At 34.0% G+C, this 20503-nt stretch overlaps 1 protein-coding gene across 1 annotated transcript in view; it reads left to right on the plus strand.

Moving 5' to 3' along the window:
- Nucleotides 1–8528, plus strand: part of LOC135200808 (vacuolar protein sorting-associated protein 4-like) — a 116300-nt gene extending 107772 nt beyond the window's left edge. Inside the window, exon 8 of the mRNA XM_064229467.1 lies at nt 514–8528. Within this exon, the coding sequence (XP_064085537.1) occupies nt 514–615 (102 nt within the window). The 3' untranslated portion in view covers nt 616–8528. The remainder of the gene's footprint in view (nt 1–513) is intronic.
- Nucleotides 8529–20503: the final 11975 nt, after the last annotated feature.

Raw genomic sequence — 20503 nt, forward strand, 5'->3', positions numbered from 1 at the left:
GCTGCCAATAACTCAGTACTGTCATTAGAAAGAAGGGTGCAAAATGGCATTGGCCAGGCTATTCCTTTAAATTTGCTCAAAGATCAAGAGGAACTTGTAGGGAGAATTTTTATGATTTCCATTACCTTAGATATGTAGAATGAAATTAGGAATCTAATTTTGTTTTCTTTATAAGCTTGATATATGGAATGCCATCTTGAACAGTTCCGAGATTTTTTATTTATAAAAAAATTGGAAATCTACAAAACTAATAAATAATTTAAGGTTTTTGTTATAATTATTATTGCTTTTGCATGTATCCAGGATTTTGATTATTGTAATGTAGAAGTTGATGAAATAAAATTTTGAAGTGATCCTTTGCATGATTAAAGGTTAAACCTTGAAACAAGGTTATGTAATGATAGACTTTTTCTTATTGTATATGAACAATTACAATGACTGTACATTTCTTTAACTTATTTTTTTTTCTAAGTTAAATGCTACGGTCCCAGTAACTTTCTTTCTTTTTTTCAGAGTGATATGTTACGGTCCCTAGCCGATTCCAAGCCTTCTGTAAATGATGAGGATTTGGATAAACTACGTAAATTTACTGAAGACTTTGGACAAGAGGGATAAATGGTCAGTAAGGGTTATCTTTATGGTAATACAGTATGTTTAAAATAGTGTGCAATTTGCTGGTTATGTCCATAGTGAGAAATTTTGAGCTGGTATTAAAACTCATCACCTTTATTTTGAAATCAATAATGTACTTTTATCCCACAGTAAAGTTTTCTCAGCATCGTAGGGAAGCTTGAATGAATGACTTAGAAAAATGTCTTGGGGTTGTGATATCTTCAGTAGTGCTGTTGTTTGTTGAATTTTGACTGAAACCCGGGTTTTTGCAAGTTTACACTACAAAATTATTAAGTCATTATTAGTTTCCTGTGCTGACTTTTTTCGTAGTCAATTGATCTGTAGTAACAAAAACATTTTGGTATTTTGCAGTTTGTAAAATTTCTCAGGCATTCAAAGGTAGCACACTTTCAAGTCTTATGTCTCATGAAGGCTTAATATGGTAACATTTCATTTGACAAAACCTCTCTTATCATACAGCATTCATGAGCATTATTGCCATCAGCCAATTTGCCAGGGTTTTGGGTGAGAGAGGATGTAATGTCACCTCAAATCAGGTAAATGTCTGCTATTTTAGTAATGTGTAATTCACTTTTATTTGCATTTGTACTTTATATACTGTATTTCCTGAGAGAAAGTTCATAACATTTGATATATGGAAGTGTGATTACTTTATACGATTTTATCTTAATTTTTTTTTATAATGCTTTAGATTTAGCTTCTCAACTTCATCTTCATTGTAAAGTAAAAATTAACTTGGAAAAATGCCTGTCAAGTATTTGGCAGGCTATATGTTTTGTTGTTTAGTGTTGTATGTTTATTGCTGTATCAAGGGATTTTATAATGTTCATACTTGAAGCTGGTTTTGTTCATTGAGCCATTTCAGAGTGAAATAGATAAAAAAAAATAATGGGATTGCATTGTAAATCAGTCATTGACAATGTTTGCAGATATTTTATGCCCTTGCAACAAACTGTACAAGGGCTGCTTCGTGCTGGTCAGGGTCTCTTGATGCTTTTTATTTAGAATGTACTGTATTTTTGTCATTTCTGTTCAAAAGACTTTTGTTATATATATATATAAATAAACTAAAAAATCACTGGCAATATTTGCAGTATCCATAATTTGTGGACTGCAGCTGATCTTTTCCTGTACTTTCCAAGTATTTTCTAGGTCCAAATTTATGTAACATCTCAAGGTTTCTTCATTAATGTTACCGTACTTAGTAGGCTTGTACTAGTTAAAGTAAAAGTATTGGACAAGAATAGGTAAAATACTTCATGTTGCATTTATTTAACCAATACTGTACTTTTCTGAGTTATTACAATATATATTAATTACTCAGAACTGTGAACAAAAATTTTTATATGATGAATTACAACATAGGTAAAGCAAAATTGGTGATATAAAAATCACAGTGCCATTTAAAATAACGCTCTTAAGTCATTGATTAGAGCACTTTTGTCAAAATCACATTTTGTATTTAAATTTTTTGAAAAATAGCTTTATTTGGGTTGGTTTTAAATGTGTAAATTTTTGTTTATTGAATATCGAAGTGTGGTGAATACATAGTTTTGCTAGCCATTCTGGCCAGCCTTATTCGAATCGAGTATTTTTTCTTGACTGCTCTGGGTAAACTAGTATTGGTAACAGTAATGATTATTCGCGAATAAAGGCTTTTACATTGACAAAATTGTGTAACTAAGCGCACTTTTAGAGGAATTCAAGTCTTGTTCAAAGTGAGTTACCTACAGTATTTTGGTTTGTGCTTGCAATATTGTGAGAAGTAACGTGACAATGATAGACTACACTTACAGCTGCTGCTATCATTTATAGCGACATTAATAAAGAGCTCCATCTTTTGAAACCAGGCATGGCTGTCATAGAGATGATTACTTTATGGGCTTAAAATACGAATATGAATTACTCTGTCCATTACGTGTTCGGTTTCTTTGATCTTAGCAAAACAGAGTATTGAATCAATGACTTGATTGAGTAGATTTTTAAATGTTACATATCTCGTGAATTTGCTTTGTTACCCTTTGTTTCCTTCTACTTAAGGAATATTGCTGAGTTGTATCTGACGAAGGTGACGATTAATCCTTGGGAAAAATGTGTGTGAATCTTGCATACTTGAAAGACAGTATAGACTTAAATTATGATGTCAGTGTATGATCTTCCACCTGGAGCTATAAGCTGCTAGTATGAATTGTACAGTAAATTTAATGGAAATTCTAGATTTAAGCATTCAGAAAGCTCAAGTAAAAGCATTTTAAGCTTAGCTCAGCCTGTTTGTAAGTGAACTGGACAAATCAGGAAGGGAGGAAGTATGGGTTTGCCCAGCTTAATCTGTTCCCTAAGACATATTAATTATGGTACTATTCACCGGTGGCCAGTTTTTTATCATTTTTAGTGCAAGATTCATATTACGTATGGTTTGATGTTAGTTGGCATTTGTAGTTTTTCATTATTTTTACTAAAATATTCCAGTCCAGTTTAAATTGATAGGACTATTTAGATTCATTGGTTTTTATAACTACTACTTTGTCACAAGGGGAGCAGCCAGGCATTGCTTCACTTTTCAATGCATATGAAATGTACTTAAACATTATTCCATAATTAATTTTCTTCAAAGTCTTATCCTTTTAAATTTCCTGGCCACTGAATTTCTAGCCCCAGGAGAATCAAGAACCTCGGCTTGGTCATCTGAGCATATTGTTATTTGTAATTGGCTGATGCATCGATTAGCAGAAACCAGAAGCCGTTAGAAGGTACAGCTTAAGTTGAATATGTTATTGTAAGTTGGTTTTATTTTTATTAAAAAAACTCAACAGTACAGTGAATTTCAGCCCACTGGGCGAGAAAGGTTCATGTGAACTTTTCCAGTCTTTAAGTAACCTTTGAGATATCAGTTTTGACCAAAGGGGATTTTTCTTCCCCAACTAGAAACTGATGAACAAATAATGATGGATAATGTTGCTCTTATGGCACTCCTCCAAAAAGAAAATTGACTATTGAGCCAATATGTTACTGTGTGGAAGACAAATTGTGGTGCTCTCCAAAGAGGCAAGTAATATGGTGATAATGGAGAACGCTTGTATTGGCGTTCATAGTAAACCAGTTTGATTTTGTTTTGCAGTATATACCCTATAGAAACATGTAAATTTACGGTAATCTTCATTGATTACCCATACTGTTCCCCATTGTAAGTTACAGCACTTATGTTATGATCTGAGAAATTAGCCACAAAATTACTAAATTGCCGTGCATATTACACTTAATTGTTTCCTGGAAGATTTTATTACCAAGAACCGAATGCAGCTTATTAGTACCATAGCCTTTGAAGGAATTTTCAAAAATTTTATTTTAGCTTTTCATTCTTGGATCCAGTCTTTTGAATCATTTTGTATCAAATTATTCTGTAATTTTCCAGTAAGATGATAATAGTATTTCATTCTCAACATTTTAAGTATTAATTGTTTGAAGATCCCATGTAGTTACCAAGTACCTCTCATTACATGTGGTTAGTGTATCTGTATATGTTATAGGTTCTGCTGTGTACCACATCTCTGGCCATAGTGGCTTAGAGACAAGAAATAGTAACTGAAAACATAAAATAGCACTACTTCTGATAAACTGAATATTACAGATTATAAACAGATTATAAAACAAGTCTAAGTTAATTGATTACAGCCACTAAAATTTAGGTTTTTTTTTTTTTCTCAAAAATAGCTGTTAATTTTTTAATTCTATTGATTAAGTTAGTTGGAGATGAGGAATGCTGTTAAGCATCAATAATATATTGTAAATTAGATTATTTTGATTTATTATTAGGTTTTTTCATTTTAAAAGTTGGTAAAAGTTTCAACCAAATTGGGAATTGTTGAAGTCTTTGTGCAGAGATGCAGCAGTCACTGGGTGCAAGGTCCTAACCAGTAGATGGTGTAACTACTGTATTTAAAGATTTTAATTTCTTCTAGAGTTCATTGTAGTGCTAATAGTACATTTTTCAGTAAAATACTGTATCCTAGTATAAACTGATATCTCAAATGAATGTCATTGGTTATTCAAGATTGTGGTTTTTGCAATAGTTGATCAAAAAGAAAAATTCTTATGTAAAGAATACTTATCTCACTACTGTGTGACTGTACTAGTCTCCAGAACACATGGAACTCACCCCTAAAATTGTTTAGTAGCCATTTTCACTGCTGTAGTGCTGTATCTTTCATCTTTCACAGTTTTCTTTGAGAGAAAATAAGTAAATTTGAGTTGTTAATGACTTTTTGTTAGGCTTTTAGTTTTGTATTTTGTTGGCAATGAATTTATACACTACATGAATGACAATTTGAAATTTGTCCTCTCGCTTTCACATTCTGGAAAAGGCTTAATTTCTGCATATCTTGTAGCAGATAAAAGGAAAAAAAATTAATTACTATAGTATTTACTTTTATATTCTGTGTCGAATTTTTTTTTAAAATTATGATAAATAACGTAATAGGTTGCCATCTCTTACATTGTAGGCTAGAGGTATATCGGCTAACATTAGAAAGATATTGCTGTTCTAGTTCTATATAGATTCCTTGGCTGGATCTTAACTTTTCTACATGGAATGTAGGTGTTAGAATATATAAAGGATCAACAATGTATTGTTCATTTTGTTATCAAAGCTACTTTTAATGTTGCTCCCTTTAGTTGAGAAAATTATTAGCATTGTAACATGATCTGATTGCAATGAAAGGGGGAGATATTAACATCAGTAACACTGTGTGTGAGCAATTAAATAACCCTAATAGTTCCAAAGAACGGTCACTGCCAGTAGAACATGAAATACAGAGCTTATGTTAAACTGTGGAATGAGTGCTTTTGTAACCCCTTAGTATTTTACCAGTTTTGAGCAAATCTGTTAAGGCTCCTTGCTTAAGTTGTAGGGAAAAATGTTTTAATAGTTAAGGTTTCTGACATCAAGTGTCTACCGCCATAATGCTTTACAGCAAATGGTTTAGTAACTGAAATTTTGTTTCAGTATCCCTTAAAAGCTCCAGTGCCAGTAATGCTGAATGAAAAGTCTCAGAATTTTGGGTAGGCAACTATCTGAGAAGCCATGACTATATTTAAAATAATTCTGACCTCTTGTAATGATTCTCACTAAGCAAACAGTGAATCCAGGTCCAGTAATGGAAGGTAACAATAACAATCATGATGCTTATATTTTATATTGTCTTCTCTTCTAACTAAAATTAATTTAATTGCATGTTCCTTCTTCTCTGCAGCAGTTATGAAAAAATGATCCTAGAATTTTAAGCATTATTCTGCCTGATGAGAATGTTGTATTAGCATAATATCGGCTTATGGTAACATTGTAAGTACAGTAATACTGTCTTAAGGTTTTATATCATCTTAGTTAAATTTCTATAAATACTTGACATGAAAAAGTTAAATTTCTATAAATACTTAACATGAAAAATAAAAGATTTTATTAATTTTTTTTTCTTTGACAAGAGAAAAATATTTTTTTTTCAAAGTTACTCTCAAACAAAACATGGTTCCATGCAATGTAAAAGCACCATACAAACAAAACAAACAAAACATGTTTAAATTTCAGTGATATATAAAATTTTATGGTATCAGATCTGGGGTTCATGCTTTAACTATGCTTGATATTATATATAATTCATGTACAGTATTTGATAATTACTTTTACACTGTAAACTGTAGTGTTTTTTTTTTTTTTTTTGAGTGGTAGAAATTGCAGCTTTTATTCCAGATAGCAAATATTTAGAATATACTATGTATTTATTTAGGTACTGCTTAGGAATTTAAATGTTCTTGTTGTTGATTACGTTAATTTTTTTTTTTCATTTTTGTTGAACTTTTCTTGTGTATGGGAGGGAGTGTGAACATGCATGAACAAATATTTGCATTTATTGGCTGTTTAACTACCATTTTTATAAAACAAAATATGAAACTTGATTTGTCAATATTATCCAAGAGTTTTTAATGTGATACATTATTCCAACTTACAAATGTCTAAATGAAATTGCAGCTGTTGTATGTGTGTTTTATGAAATTTTTCAAGGTTGATGGATTTTGGTTTTTATATTTTTCTAGTTTAGCTACTTTTGTTGTCAGTTTGAGGAGTAAGCCTAATTCATGTAAGAATTCTTGCCAGAGGCAGTGTTCAGTATTATACAGATACTGAAACTAACCCAAGCTTTATTACAGGCTGTTAGAGTTAGGTTAGTAGGTAGGTTTCCACAAAATGCTTTTTGAATTACATTCAGAACACTTGCATTTACACACTGGTAAACATTGTATATGCTAGCTATGCCTTGATTTTTTTTTGTGATTTGTGCTTATAGCTTGAAGGAAGTTATAAACCTCAGCAGTAGTTTTTAATTTGGGTGGATTGCATGGAGTGAAATTGTGTTACATATTGCGTAAGAGGTAGTAAAACTAACTAGCTAATCTTAAACAGGAATTATTGCAATATTAAAGAATTATTTCTTGGAATCAGATAATTGAAGACACTAAACGCTAAATTCAACTAAGGATTTGCAATGTCGAACAGTGACAGTTTTACAAATTAATTTAGTTGGTGAAAAGGTTAACATTTCATATTGCCATATTGTTGGGCTTTGAGATAACATGCTTATTGCCGATGGGTTTTTTTATTTGCTGAAGTAGCACAGAAGCACTTAACTATGCTACATACATAATTACAGCAGTTACATAGAAAAATATATATGTATAGTACTTGGTTGCTGGACAACCCGGAGTTGTTTTGAATTTGGGTTGGAAGTTGTATATTAAGCAAAGTTTTACTGTAATTTTTGAAATTGGCAAAATGGCAGATGATTCTCAGAGACAAGTGTTACAAGCCAGTTACTCCCATTTTTTATTTTAGCAAAATGTGATTCTAAACTTTTCTAAAGATACATATTGAAGTTATTTACTCAAGAAGTTACTGTGCAGTATAGTACAGTTATTGTTGAATGATTCTTTTTATTGTATAAAGCCAGTTTCTTTGCTTCTTCCCTGTACAATTAGTTGGTGATACATATACGATTCATTTATAACTGGTAATGTAATCAAAATTTGCATAATGTAATTTCACCAAATTAATATTTTTTTTACATTTTCATATCCATGTTTACTTTGTTGTCCAGTCTAGCTATTGACCCTTATTTGATCAATAAAGTGGACCCCTTTTTGTTTGCCCATGGAGTCTATAATTTTTTTGAAAACTGGGTCAGTAGTGTGGTTTATAATAAATACCACATTTGTAAAGATCTTTATTTATTTTCATCATTTAGTTATTGGGGAAACTTATTTTATTTTTATAGCTTAACATGTCACCAGTTCTGTCAGGTTTCCTATCTGATAGGGTCCTTTGTCCATTCTCTTCATTTTATTTGTCTTTCCAAAAGTTATTTTGGATGAGGCCTTGTCCATCTTCTCCCTCTTCTCTCCAGTGAAGTGACTTAATAGTCAAGTAGGGTGTTATGTTATTACTAAAGAGACGCGAGTTTGCACTGTGATGAAATGAATTTATGATAGCAGGTACACTAAATATAATAATGTTTTGATAGAAACAATAAAACCATAGTTTTCATCTGTATACAGCTTTTTGATTTGTTAGAACAAATAGAACTTGGTTTGCCTTGTTTTTCATACTTCTTTCTTCTATTGGCCAAAATATTAACTGTTGAATTTCAGCTTACAATGTTAGCTAATACAGAGACTGTACTGACTGATATAGTTGTTTTTGACTTTCTCATGAACATCACGCTCAGGCCTTGGCCCTCTGAAGCTCTCATATGTTCATCCTCATTATCATCACATACAGTTTATGTCAATTTAATAGATAATGATTATGTAATAAATGATATATTATATATATATACAATAATCCTAAATTGGTTTTATTTTTATTCCAGGTTTCAGTAGTAAACTAAAATAGCCTCAATATTAGCATATGCATTCTTGTGTTAGTGCTCTTAAGTTGGAAAAACAGTGCAAGATCTGTTGGAAGGACTTTATGGCCATTCTTATATTCCAATGTGTATACAACGGTCACCTATCATAAATGAACTATACTTCAGGATGAGGTGAATCTTAGTAATGAGGTAGTTAACCGGTGGAGAAGGGTGGAGAGAGGGGCACCCCTTACTACTTCACTCCTTGGCTACCTCCAGTTGTGGATGTTTTGGTTGTGTTCCCAGTGTGTTCGTTGAATTTTGGTTGAGTAATATTCTACCATTGATCCTTTTACCTTTTCTTTTCCCCTGTACCTCAGTTGGATATTTTTGTATTTCTACTGTCTCATCTTGTTCTAATTTTTTGTGATGAAAATGCTTCTAAGATTTCACCTCAGTGGGAGAAGTATTGTGAGGAGGAGGAAAGCCAGGAGAATTTTGCCCGGGTCACTGGGGAGTATCACTGCTCATGACACCATCAAATCCTTCAGGTTTCTTGTCACTGGCTGACACCAGTCTTTCTCATACACCTCGTCATCCCCTCCTAGGAGGGCTAAATCATCCATGTTTTACAAACCTATGTATCCCTCATCTGAGTATGGGGTAGGTAACAAAGAATTCTTATCTGGCTACTTATGTAAAATCTGGTCAACTTAGATTATTCCAGATAGTCTGTCACTTACTGCTTTCCTAGACTACTACTCTTGTCTTGACCACCCCTAACCCCCTTATTTTGGGACCACCTTGATGTGGTGGGAGTATCTCGAACCTCGAATTTCTTCCTTTGTTCTAACCTAAGAGTCCCATATAATATTTTATGTTTTTGGATTAATATTTGTGGATTTTTCTACTCTTGTCCGAATTTACCAAAACTAATATTAAATAAGGATAAAATATATAGCTCAGAGGGAGCTTAGAGTGAAGTTAAATCCAAAACCAAATAGTGAGAACTGTGGTAGATTCATCATCTACCCTACAAAGTACAGACCTGTTTTTTTCAGGTGGAACTATTCTGTAGAGTTGGACCACGGATTCCAAGGGGAGCTGGTTCTAGGAATAGAACTCGGGATTCTGTCCGGTTTGCCCATAATGTGATTAGGATGGGGATAATTTTAATATCATAATGCTCTTAGTCCTAACAACTGGGTTTTGCTTAGACTTGGGCCATACTAATCATGTTATGCCGTCCCCTTTTGAGGTAGGGTAGGGATGCAGATATCTGGGAGTCAATTTTCACTTGCGTCATTGGTGAAATATTTAATTTCATCAAAAGCGATTGATGTCCTTTCAAGATATTGTTTTTATCTCCCAATCCTTTATAAGTAAACTTAAATATTTAGGTACCCCTGGGCCCCATGAGGGAAAAATTCCTGCACAGTTGATGTCTAGTGGCAAGTTGCTCCCGAACCTCCTAGGTACGGATTCAAACAATGAAAATGCTACAAAGGAACACCCCATTCCAAGTGCAATATTAAATCCAAATTCAGAACACCCATTAGGGTGCATAGAAATTGATAAAAAAATAAACAAAAACCAGTTGGTAAGACTCCAATATCATAACTATGGAACTATATATAATAAACAATAATTCTGAATTAAGACTTCTGCCAAACTCCCATCAATTCAACAGTTAACCATGGATACAGTAAAATATAATAATTCTAAAAGACAAGCAACGTACATAAAACAAAGAAAAAAAAAAATACAGACTGAATCCCATATTGGCACATTTTGATGGCCTCTCTGGCCCAGATAAGTCATTATTTCTAGTCCTCAAAACTGAAAACAATATTCCAACAGCTATCTAGAAAACAAATTACTCCACAATTATCCAACACAGGGCATGGAATGTACACACATCAAAGGTAATGAATGGTTAATCCCAGTAACCAACAAAACAGTCATTCTACCTAACAAGAACAAGAACAACCTCTTTCAAAACAACTGCTTCTAGACTCCTTAAAATTGAGATATAACAATATTCACGATCTAGACATATACTGAATTTCAACGGGGAAAGAGAAGAATAAAAATATCAACACTGCCAAAATAAAATTTACAGGCCAAGCAAGACCTATTTAAAATCAAAATTTCTCCGGCAAAATAGAGAAGTTCGTCCATTTATTTTTAAACCACTGCAATGAACACAGTGCTCAAGATACAAAACATGCCAATAAGGCAGTCTGCGCATCAGATAACTCTGTAACCTCCCAACATATGTCAATTGTTAATAAATAGAACAGGAATGACAAGTCAAGGAAGCTAGACTCGAGCTAAAAGTAAAGAGGGGTCAATAATCCATTCAAAAGCCACTCTCTGTCAGATGTAGCTAAAAATCAAAACAACAGTCATCACAATAACAAACAAGATAATATACAATAATACTAAAAACCAAAATACGTACTAAGCTTATCGTATCCACCAATACCACTACTAGCTAAAGATTCAGATGTCCACGAAAAAGAATTTCCAATAGAAAAGGAATAATATATATATATATATATACGTATATATATATTATATATATATATATATATATATAATATATATATATATATATATATATAATAATAATAATAATAATTGAACTGACAAAAAGAAAATACTGGAAAGAACCCCACCTATGGGGAAAAATGAAGATTGAAAATTACGTACAATCAATTCAAATTGACTCCCACTGCACCAGGAGAATATTTTAAAAGACATTGTACGAACCTCATCACAAGTAGAAATGCACAATTACCCTCAGTCCTAATCATGCAATCATCATTTGGACAGTCCAGAATCAATCGATCACTTCACAATTTCAAACGGACAATACTAATGATAGCATTCCCCTATATATAATACTAATGAGAATCATACCATTACACTAAACCAAAATATCCCACCTCAACCAGAGCTGGGCACTAAGTACTTTTAATGTACTTAAGTACTCAAACCAAAGTACTAAGTACATATTCTAAAAGTACTAAGTACAATAAAGTACTTAAGTACATTTGTATCTATTGTATCACTAAATAATAATTGTTCAACCAAGTGGTATTTACTGAATAGTTACCTTTCCAGTTTCCTGCAATTATGAATTTAATACAGTTGTAAAAATAGTAAAGTGGTAAAAATAGTAAATAAATAAAATGAACTGACAGGTTACATTCATTTAATGCTGAAGATTATAGATGGCACATTTCGAACAATAAAACTAAACCAAAATAAACTTAAAAGTTACTTTTCATAAATGGCACCTTTTTCTCACAAAAGACTTGAAGACTTATAGCTACTAATTGAATACAGATTTGTTAAATATTACTAGTATCACAAAAATATGAGTACTAAATTCTTTCACAACAAAATACTATCTATTGTATCACTAAATAATAATTGTTCAACCAAGTGGTACTTATTGAATAGTTACCTTTTCCAGTTTCCTGCAATTATGAATTTAATACAGTTTGCAGTGGAAATTTATGTTAGTGGAAGATAAACTCAGGTGCAAAAATTTATTATTAGCTCTTATTAACATAAGTCGCTCAAATGTTTTGTCAGCCAATGAGGACCTCTTGGGTGTGGAGGGTTATTCCAGCCACAGAAAAAAGCCTCTCAACAGGAGCAGACGATGGTATAGTTGTATTGTATCTTAAAAATAAAGATTTCACTAAGGGATATTTGTTGAGGCTTTGAAGATTCTTATCTTGTATCCTTAAGAATTCCGAGGGATCTGCATATCAACTGACATGTGACCAGAAGGTTGACTAGCAGTTCCTTTTTCCTTAAAACCAAAATAATCCTCTTCTTCTGATCCACTGGTCGCTGAGTCTACATTAGAAGGAGGCAATGAAACTGAAAGTTCATTTGCAGATTCAATGAGCATCTTTTTAACAAGTTCTTTTTTATTTTCATGGCTCCATTTTGCACTAATTGTAACCCACCTCAACTTGAAGTAAGGGTGAGTGACAGTTGCCATTATTGCTTCACGCACGTCCAGAGAGTCCTCCTTTAAATTAAAAAATTTTCCAAATCGTTCCTCAAATCCATCAGAAATGGCAGAAAGAAGAGGTTTGCAGTACTTGAGAGCTTTGCTGATTGTTCTAGAGCAGTTTAAACAGTCTTTGAACGTCTCAGTTACGCACGTCAGTGTTAGTGAAATTCAACTCTACAGACTATGCATAACATGATCATAGCTATTATTGAATTTACTCAAGTATGTAAAAAAAAAAAAAAATCATATAGAACTAAATAAATAATAATTTTATAAAATATTTAATGCAAAGTACTTACGTACAATAAAAGAAGTACTTAAGTACTGTACTTAAGTACTCATTTCTAAAAGTACTTGAAGTACATTTTTAAAGTACACAAATGTACTTAAGTACTGCCCAGCTCTGACCTCAACCATCCACAAGACTCAAATATTCCACTAATAACAATAACCCATATAACCCCTCAAACCAACATTCCTAATCACTACAGTAAAGGACCAACAGGATTACAAAATCAGTCATTTCTAAAGCTAAAAGATCAAATGCTTCGATCAAAGAAACTGACCCAATAACTAACAACACCAAACATGCTTCATCTTGTGATTGTAATGTGATTGTTTGTTTGTATGCTGCTTTTACGTTGCATGGAATCAGTGGTTATTCAGCAACGGGACTAACGGCTTTACGTGACTTCCAAACCACGTCGAGAGTGAACTTCTATCACCAGAAATACACGTCTCTCACTCATCAATGGAATGGCCGAGAATCGAACCCGCGACCACCGAGGTGGAACGCCAACACCATACCAACCACGCCACTGAGGCGCTTGGTAGTAAAGAGTGCTTCATAGGTAGTTATAACCAATTACCCACCATGACAGAGGACACAATACGAAGTTAGACAATGATTAAATTACGAAAATGCCCTTTAACACACCAACATGAGAATGAATTATGTTCTGAATCCTTAAGTATAAAAAGGAAATTATAAATAAAAAATTACTCTGAGAAGAAAGCATTTTCCACCACAATTTTCAGTGCCACTCTAAGTGCTATCGACGCCATAAACACGTACTAGTCTCCAAATCATCTTGTGCAAGAAACCCAAATAAAAATCCATCAACTTATTCAATCAGGTCTATTAATAAAAATATGTTGGATTCCAGCACATGTGGGAATTGAAGGAAACGTAAAAGCAGATACAGCTGCCAAATTAGCTTGCACTATTCCATCAACATGACACGTGCTCCAGTATCAGACTGGGTAACATCTATTAAGCCTTTAATATATGAAGACTACTAAACAAATTGGACATCAGTGCCAACTACAAATAAATTGGGAAATATAAAAAAAGTGAAGTTTATTCATGGATGTCATCGTCTCAAAAAGGAAGAGCGGAAGAGCAGCGCCTCAGCGGCGTGGTTGGTATGGTATTAGCGTCCCACCTCGGTGATCGCGGGTTCGATTCTCGGCCATTCCATTGGGGGAGTTAGAGATTGTATTTCTGGGGATAGAAGTTCACTCTCGACGTGGTTCGGAAGTCACGTAAAGCCGTTGGTCCCGTTGCTGAATAACCACTGGTTCCATGCAATGTAAAAGCACCACACAAAAACAAACAAACAAAAAGGAAGAGCTAAAGAATTTATATTAACAAGACTACGTATAGACCATACTAGATTTTCACGTGGTCATTTGATGTCAAAATAATATAATCAGACTCATGTGGATGCCGAACACCAACTACTGTCCAACACTTATTAATTGAATGTTCATAAATGGATGGAAGGCTTTTATTATACTTCAGACTTTTACAAATACTTTTGTGAAATGAAAGATAAGATTAGTGACAATTCTCTTTGCAAGCAATCGCCAAAGGTTCATCATTGCAATACTCCAACTTCCCGTTGTCTAAATGCATTTGGATTTGCGTATTTTAGCCAATACCTTTAGTCATAATATTCTTATAAATATAAAGGCACCAATGGCAATTATCTACCATTGACAAAGAAATTAATAAACCCTTTTGGAGGCCTAAGTTCGGTTAGATGGTGTCAGAAGCTCGAGGGACACCAAAGGTGTGAATTTTGGAAGGAAACTGAATCGAATACCATAGAGCAGACTTACATTACATTTATGCCAACTTAACGTTGCTTTTGATAATTAATGAATCTTAAATTTATGCTCTTTAATTTTTTTTAACTACTGATATGCCTATGAAGATGGACAGGCATTTTCATGTGCAATTTATCCTCCTTTTGTTGTAATCGATTGTTACTGTACCTACTCCTTAGTTGGGTTTCCGGTCGCCACATGGCTCCATCGGAAGAGGACGAAATTATAGTATAAGCGACCCACGAATGTCTAGTTTAGCTACTCTTGAAACATGCAGTGAAGGTGGTTTTAACTAGTTCCAGAAGTCACTTTCTTCTTTTAGTTTCCCTTAGGAGAAATCTCTGCGCGACATTGTCGCCATTTAGAAACTAACTAGTACGACAGAGTGATGATTAAAAACGTGATACCAAACACTTGGACCTTGATCGATATTGCGTATCAATTTGGTGCTTGAACACTATAGACCTATAACATAACAGTCAATGCTTGATTTTCTCTCATCATATTAAGATCTTGCATAATTTATACCCTGGGTAACGATGTAAATGAATCCCCTCTCCCCCCCCCTTTTTTTTTTCTTTTTCTTTTACGTGGTACAGAATTTAGCTGCATAGCCAGTTCTCTTAAAGGATTCACGGGTCAAGCTAAGTTGCCCTATGAGCCGCAACTGTGCACAGGGCTGTGATTTGCACCCAACTGCAGAAGTGATTGTATTAAATTCTTTTTATTTATGCAGTATAAATAACAATAAAAAATGAAATCAGATGACAACGGCGATGCACTTGCGAACTTTTTATGGTTCATTAGAGAGACTAACTATCTTGTGTTTTAAGTCTATCAATAAATGCGAATGGTAACAAAAACGTCTCTTAACAAGATAGGATATTCCTTAGCACTCCCTCACTGATCGTATTTTATAAATATAATAGAACTCGTAGACCAAATACCTATTAGAAAGTTGTCAGTCAATTGACCATACGTGTATGAAAATTAATGTTCACGACTACACATTAACTTTGTCACCATAAAATGCCAAACTTGCTTGAAGAAGCAACCCCCTGCCCCAACCCCAAACGACCAACTTCAATCTCTGGAATAGTCTATTCTCGACAATTTTTTTTTTAGTCATCTACTGATATAAAACATTGCGAAATATTTACGTAAAACTAAAATTGCACAAGTCATGCTAGCGCACGTAAGTACAAGCACCTCATAAAACGGTATAATGTTGATGGGTATTGCAAGATTTTTGTTTTTGAAAGACCAACTATGAGAATTATGAAAATTTTAATACTGAACGCTTCAAATTACCCTGATCACAGTTTTCATAAAATGAATTACTACATAAAGTAAATAATGATACAGTTAAGTCTCTTTTCAGTGCAATACACACAACATATTTACAAATCTGCCAATCTTCAGATTGTAAAACTATCACTTAAATTAAAATAGGAAACACTGCATAAATACACAATAAACGATAAAGAAATATCGCTTAAATCACCTCCCCCACCCCGGGGGACATTTTTAGAATAACCAATAACACTGACTGATCTTCCGACTTTCTATCTCATTAACTAATGTGCCAAATGCGAGTAAAGACCCAAACAAGGAAAACAAGGAGTGAGCTTACCTTTGGCATGGTTCTGGTGCTGGCAACTCGAGATAAAGTCTGCGCATTCGGTTGTACGTAACTAAAAACACATTAGATACCAACGTTGAACGACACAAGCTACAAACGCTGCACAGGAACCGCTTGTACTAAGTGGTATTGGTATGTCGTACTACAGTATTCCATGGACCGTTAAGCTATGGTAACCCTAACACCTAATACAATCTGAAAGCTACCATAGTACTATTTAGAGGCCACCAGATGACCTTTCAGCGCCATCCAAGGAGCCACCGTCAATCAACGTATAGAAGTCACAGATGACCTTAATCACTACCGATGATCACCTAGTACCAGTCATTAAAAGAATCAAGGCCAGAGAGAGAGAGAGAGAGAGAGAGAGAGAGAGAGAGAGAGAGAGAGAGAGAGAGAGAGAGAGAGTTTCACTAAACGAACAACAGACCGGTTATTTGAACGTAACTGTAGTTGAACAATGACCAACCTTAACCAAATATTCAGAAAGTTTGGTTCGGCAATATTTTGGCCTCGGGAATTGCTACACTGAATCTGTTCATGCAATTTATGTTCAGCTTCTATTTTTCTTCTCGGTGAAAAGATTATAGTTTGTTCAAACATTTCAGTTATTGCGGCACGGTACTGATTTAAGCTGTTCTATGATAAACATGGGATCAACGGCGTTCTACAGCCTCTCTGCTACCCTCTGCAATGAATACACACAAACGGTTTAGAGGCAAAGAAATAAACATGTAAAAGGGCAAGAAATAAAAACAATTCAATGTGTAAGTTTATTGGACATGTTGACCATTATAAAGCGACTTTACACCTTTCTTATAAACAAGATTACAACAGAAAGCAAACTGGGCAGAAAGTTTCTTCCAGCTCAAGAGACGAAATAAAAAGCATTTTTAAACATTTTTATCATATAAAAGGCTAACATCTACGACAGCACACCTTACAAGAGATAACATATAATGATTATTCATTATTTTTTCTTCATGACTAAACTACAGTAATGGACTTCCAATATCATTCAAACCAAGAATTATAATATACACCATATGACAAAATTGGTTCTCTCGTTATTGTCTTATTAAATTCAAGGTAAAATGAAGATAGTTTACTGGTACCTTAACTGCCGTGGAAATGCATTAAACAATGTCTCAGCGCAGAGGGAAAACTGTTAATGGATGAAATGGGTTCCTTTACAATGCAGTTTGATCGCTGGTTAGCACGTCATATATTTATTGCTCGAACAGAAAATACATAAAGAACTCATGGACGCTGATGGTACAATGTCAGAAAAACAAAAGTTACGAATCAAGAGCTTTAGTCACTTCCAAACAAAACTTTATGTGTGAGAAACTTGGTCGATAGATATTCCAACGTAACTTCAGTCAAAATGAGTTCAAATAGTTATTTGTTCTAACGGTACTGATGTTTCAAAGCAAAAATCAATCTTACTATGGTCAATATTTTTTTATATGAGCCAAGCACCTTATATAAAATCTGCGTAAAAATTACTTTTCTGGTCTGTACATAAAGTTTAGTATTGGAGGTGCCCACGCCCGTTAAGTCATATAATCCAAGATAAAACCGGAATTAGTATGTACTATACATCAGATATGAGTCAGTATCGAAAGTTACTCAGAAAATATTTTTCGTTTTTTTTTAACATTCGTTCTGCAGCAGTTGCTTCCATTTATTTAGGTTAAGATGACAATTTATGCGAATAAAGCTTATAACTCAAGAGTTAACTGTCAATTCAAATTGGATCAATTTTCCCGCCGTTTATTTCTCTGTAGTCCAATCATTTGGTTTGAGGACCATATTCAAAATGCCCTCTCATGAACAGACATAAAATACTAATTGTGCTGGTCGATGGAGCCGTAGCAATTACATTCAACACTTTGTAAGCTGCAACAAATCTCAGTTAGTTTATGTAATAAATTCTCTTATGCAGGAACATTAATGGAAAAAAGGGGGGAGGGGGATGATTTCAAATTTACTTTCCGTATGTTAAGACACCTAACTTCAATGGAAACTCCTACGATTCGACATTCGTACACCGAATTAACTCTCAGTAAAATTAATTTTTTACATAAAAATGCCTAATCAAATTAGTAGCCTAATCTAAGGTCGGGATTAATTCCGCTAAAAGGCAACTCATAATCCTAAATTATTCACTCAGTTCATTTAATGAAATTAATTACTGTAAACATAAAAGGACTCAAAATAGATGCTGAATACGTTTATACTGCTCTTAATCCTGTAATGACTTCCATCATTAATATTACAACCAATTATACTCGGAGATAACAATAAACTATAAATGATGTAACAAAATATTGGTTTTTGTAAGATCTTATCCGTCCTGGGTCAGGTTATATTGGGAGTAAGCCCCTGGTCATGAGGGCCTAGAAACTTAGGTTAGGCTAAGGGATGGTTGGACCGGGGGGCCTAGCAACTTAGGTTAGGCTATGGGGTGGTTGGCCCATGATGCACCTCTCACTCTTGTTTTCGTTTCCCTACGCCCAAGCAACAACATGGCTTCTCACTGAAGTCCAACAAAACTGGGAAGGGGTCGTGAGTTAACTATTCTCTTTGCAATGGATGAGAGTCACATTCGTTTAGGTGAACAAAATACACGTGTAAAACTTGGCAAGAGAAAACATTTTTCCCGGTTCTATAGGTTTAAAAATAACAATTCACCAAGAGTACACAATTTCAACAGCAACGATCAACAACACCAGGAATAATGCACAATTTAAATGGTGAAGACACACGCCTATTGAATTATCGGGCTGATATTCGCTGTTTGCACGACTCCATTTCGGGTGGTTAATTAAAGTTATTCGAAATGCTTCATTGCACGAAAAACAATGCAATACCGTAATCCACAATACGCCGTATTAGATTTACCTTAGATTTTATAAAACCGTCCTAACTTACTGAGTGTCTCCATTTCTTTGACGAGAGCAAGTCTGGGAGTCGTGGTGGTAGTTGCCTAAAGATTTGCTTTAGTAATAAGCATTCCCTTGCCTGAACTTTGAGTTACATGTCCTTATGGTTCTATAATGCTACTGAAAATCGTCCCCACTTTCTATTTTTCTTTACTCAATCTGTGAACAGTGATATATGAGTAAATCTTTCGTTCTCTTATTCTTGATATGCTGTTCTGTGCCGTAACTTCTCACTGAAACTGCCCACAGACTGGATTGGAACTGGATGATTGGTTACTAGTTGGAACTTGGTTAACGTCATTGGTGGACGGGTCTCCCTTAGAACAGCACCTCTTACATCAGCTTACCTATTTCCATTACACTTCAAAATGTTTTTTATCTATCTATTTTTTTTCTATCCCAAGTTCAGATTCTTTTCTTTTCAGCGAATATGTTATCAATTAGATCAATTTTGCTGTGTACAAGACATAATTCGGTTATTCTGACTTGGAAATGGAACGCTTGGACTAGATGTAATTCACGGTTACGATCATAGATATTTGAAGCTGGGTTTAGTAAGCAAACCCTATAGACATTAGAATATAAAAGATTTCTTTGGAATTAAGAAATGTACATAACGAACTTATTTCTAATCATACAAATTTTTTTCAAATTAGAAAACTAAATATGGTAATTTCAAAATACTAATCAGAAAAAAGCATACAACTGACATATCAAAACCGTTATTTACTAAAACGAGCCTATAAGTTTTTAGACCAAACAGTACAGCCGTTTTAATTTCTTTATTTCAAGGTTCGGAGCCAAACTTATCGCCTTCTAGACCTGTGCTAGATAAAGAAACAAGGTTATCTGTTCCACAGGGTGTCACATAATGCTACCACACGTGGACTACCAACCTACTTCACATGAAAACTTTCGTAATCATCCCCAAAATTTGTTTTCTAAACGATTTAGTCTCATAATTTCAGGACATAACCCAGTGAGAGGCAAAACGCTTAACAGAATAAAGTATTAAATACCCTCCCCAGTCATATACACAGTTTCTCAACTAGTTTTCTCAATCTGGATTTTGTCAGAAAGTTAAAATCTTCACCAAGTTACTGTACAGAGGCCAACGCAGTGTGTTTTGTCTGATTGTGTGCTCATGAGTACTAAATGCTGCACATTTATGTAGTCCGTGGATGAATGATAATTGATGTATGACATTGCAGACATGGAATGTATGTTTTTACAT

Source organism: Macrobrachium nipponense, chromosome 27 (assembly GCF_015104395.2).
Source record: "Macrobrachium nipponense isolate FS-2020 chromosome 27, ASM1510439v2, whole genome shotgun sequence".
Lineage (NCBI taxonomy): Eukaryota > Metazoa > Arthropoda > Malacostraca > Decapoda > Palaemonidae > Macrobrachium > Macrobrachium nipponense.